The sequence below is a fragment of the Chionomys nivalis genome, chromosome X (genome assembly GCF_950005125.1).
Source record: "Chionomys nivalis chromosome X, mChiNiv1.1, whole genome shotgun sequence".
NCBI lineage: Eukaryota > Metazoa > Chordata > Mammalia > Rodentia > Cricetidae > Chionomys > Chionomys nivalis.
In genome coordinates this window covers 44,731,525-44,733,305 of record NC_080112.1, presented here as the reverse complement: position 1 = coordinate 44,733,305, position 1,781 = coordinate 44,731,525, and the positions used below count along the sequence as shown (strand labels likewise).

The 1,781-nt window shown below is 41.9% G+C and overlaps 1 protein-coding gene across 1 annotated transcript; it reads left to right on the top strand.

The window, feature by feature from the left end:
- The first annotated feature begins 700 nt into the window (after nt 1-700).
- On the top strand, nt 701-1,339 carry LOC130867244 (claudin-34-like). The gene has a single exon (XM_057759008.1). It carries the CDS (start codon nt 701-703, stop codon nt 1,337-1,339), a length of 639 nt encoding a protein of 212 aa, XP_057614991.1.
- The last annotated feature ends 442 nt before the right edge of the window (nt 1,340-1,781 follow it).

Below are 1,781 nucleotides of genomic sequence, written 5' to 3'. Positions count from 1 at the left end.
TTCTCTCTCCATTTTAGATTATTACCTTGGTTCCCAATGGTCCTCTGTTTGACATGTAAAAAGTGAAGAAGTTTGCTTCAGGTAATGTACAACAGAGAACTGCATATATTTTCTAGAATTGCATAATCTATTATGTTTAAAATTAGCAATTTACTTATTATTCATTTGTTTATTCATTTATTTATATTGGTTTTGTAGAGACAGGATCTCATTATGTAGCCTTGCTGCCCATGAGCATCACCACTATTACAAATAGTGCTTTGATGAGCATCATGATGGGCAAATATTTGTGGTCAAAGGTCATTGTGTATGTAGACACACAGAAGCAGAACTGTTAATGCCAAGTGTAATGGTGCACACCTTTAATCCCAGCACTCAGGAGGCAGAGGCAGGCAGATCTCTGTGAATTCAAGGCCAGCGTGGCATACGAAGTGAATTCTGGGACAGCCAGAGCCACAGACAAACCCTGCTTTGAAAAAACGAAAAAAAAAAGTGGAATTGTTAGAGGGTGTGCGTACTGTCAAGCTGTCAGTAAATCAGCCAAACTCATAATAGCACATCTTCACTTTCTCAAGCCTAACCAATTCTTCCCTCCTGGTAGTAGTCTCCCAGGGAATACCGTCCTAGGCCTAGGGAAGACCTAAGCCCACTCTTATGCTTTATTCTATTTGTTTACAGTTATCCCGTGTTTGCTGTCACCATGTTGTTGCTCAGCAGAAGTGCCAACTGTCAACTCGGGGGATTTGCTTTGGCCTGCATAGCATGGCTCCTCTGCAGCATCTCCACAGGCCTCCCACAATGGCGAGTCTGGTACTTTAATGAAACCGTTTTCTCTGAGTCTACCACAGCCTTCATAGGGATGTGGAGAGTCTGTTTTTACCACCAAAACATCAAGCCCAGCAATGCCAGAGGGTGTCATGAATATACCTACCATGACAACTTCATTCCTTTGGATATTCGTATCGTTCAACATTTGTTACTGGGCTCCAACATTCTTGGGTTACTTGGAACAGTTGCCACCATTCTTGCTGTTCGAAATATGTACACAGGGAAAGTGCAGAAGAATACCACCTACAATCCATTCGTCATATCAGCCATTTTCAACATCATTGCTAGTACCTTTGTTCTCCTGGCTGTCTTATGCAATTATTTCTCTGTCATTCACAAAGCAGTAATTACATTTCCACAATCTTTCCGTATTCCTTTATATCCATCTTATCAGAGAATTGGAATTGCTAATGTAGTGGCAAGTCTAGCTGCCCTCATGTTTTTAGGCAGCAGCATTATTTTTCTGTCATACACTTCTGTGGTGGAAAACCAAGTGTATCCTGAAGTTTGAAAATAAATTTACAGTTTACATCACCCTTTAATTCCCAGGGATTATAGGAAGAATTCTTTGTTTGTTGCTTGTTATTTGTTTTTACATCTCAACCACAGTTCCCCCCTTCCTCTCCTCCCAGTCCCTCCCTTCATCTCCCCTCTTCTCCCACCACCCGCCCTTCTCTCCTCCCAGTCCCTGCCATCCAACTTCCAGTCTCCCCACCCCCATCCACTCCCCTTCCTTCGTTTCTCTTTGGAAAAAGGGTAGGCCTCCTACGGACAGCAACCAGCCATGGAATGTCACGTTATAGCAAATATTCTTAAGACATTTACATAAATTTTCCAAGGACTCAAAACCACACCAGAATAGCCTGTGACAGAAAATGGTCAAGTTGGCCTTCTATTTTTGTCTTGTTTCATCATTTCCTTGGTTGGATTATGGGCTTTTGCTAAATAAAATC

Coding starts and splice junctions, on each gene's coding strand:
- LOC130867244 (XM_057759008.1), top strand. CDS start 701: ATGTTGTTGCTCAGCAGAAGTGCCAACTGTCAACTCGGGGGATTTGCT.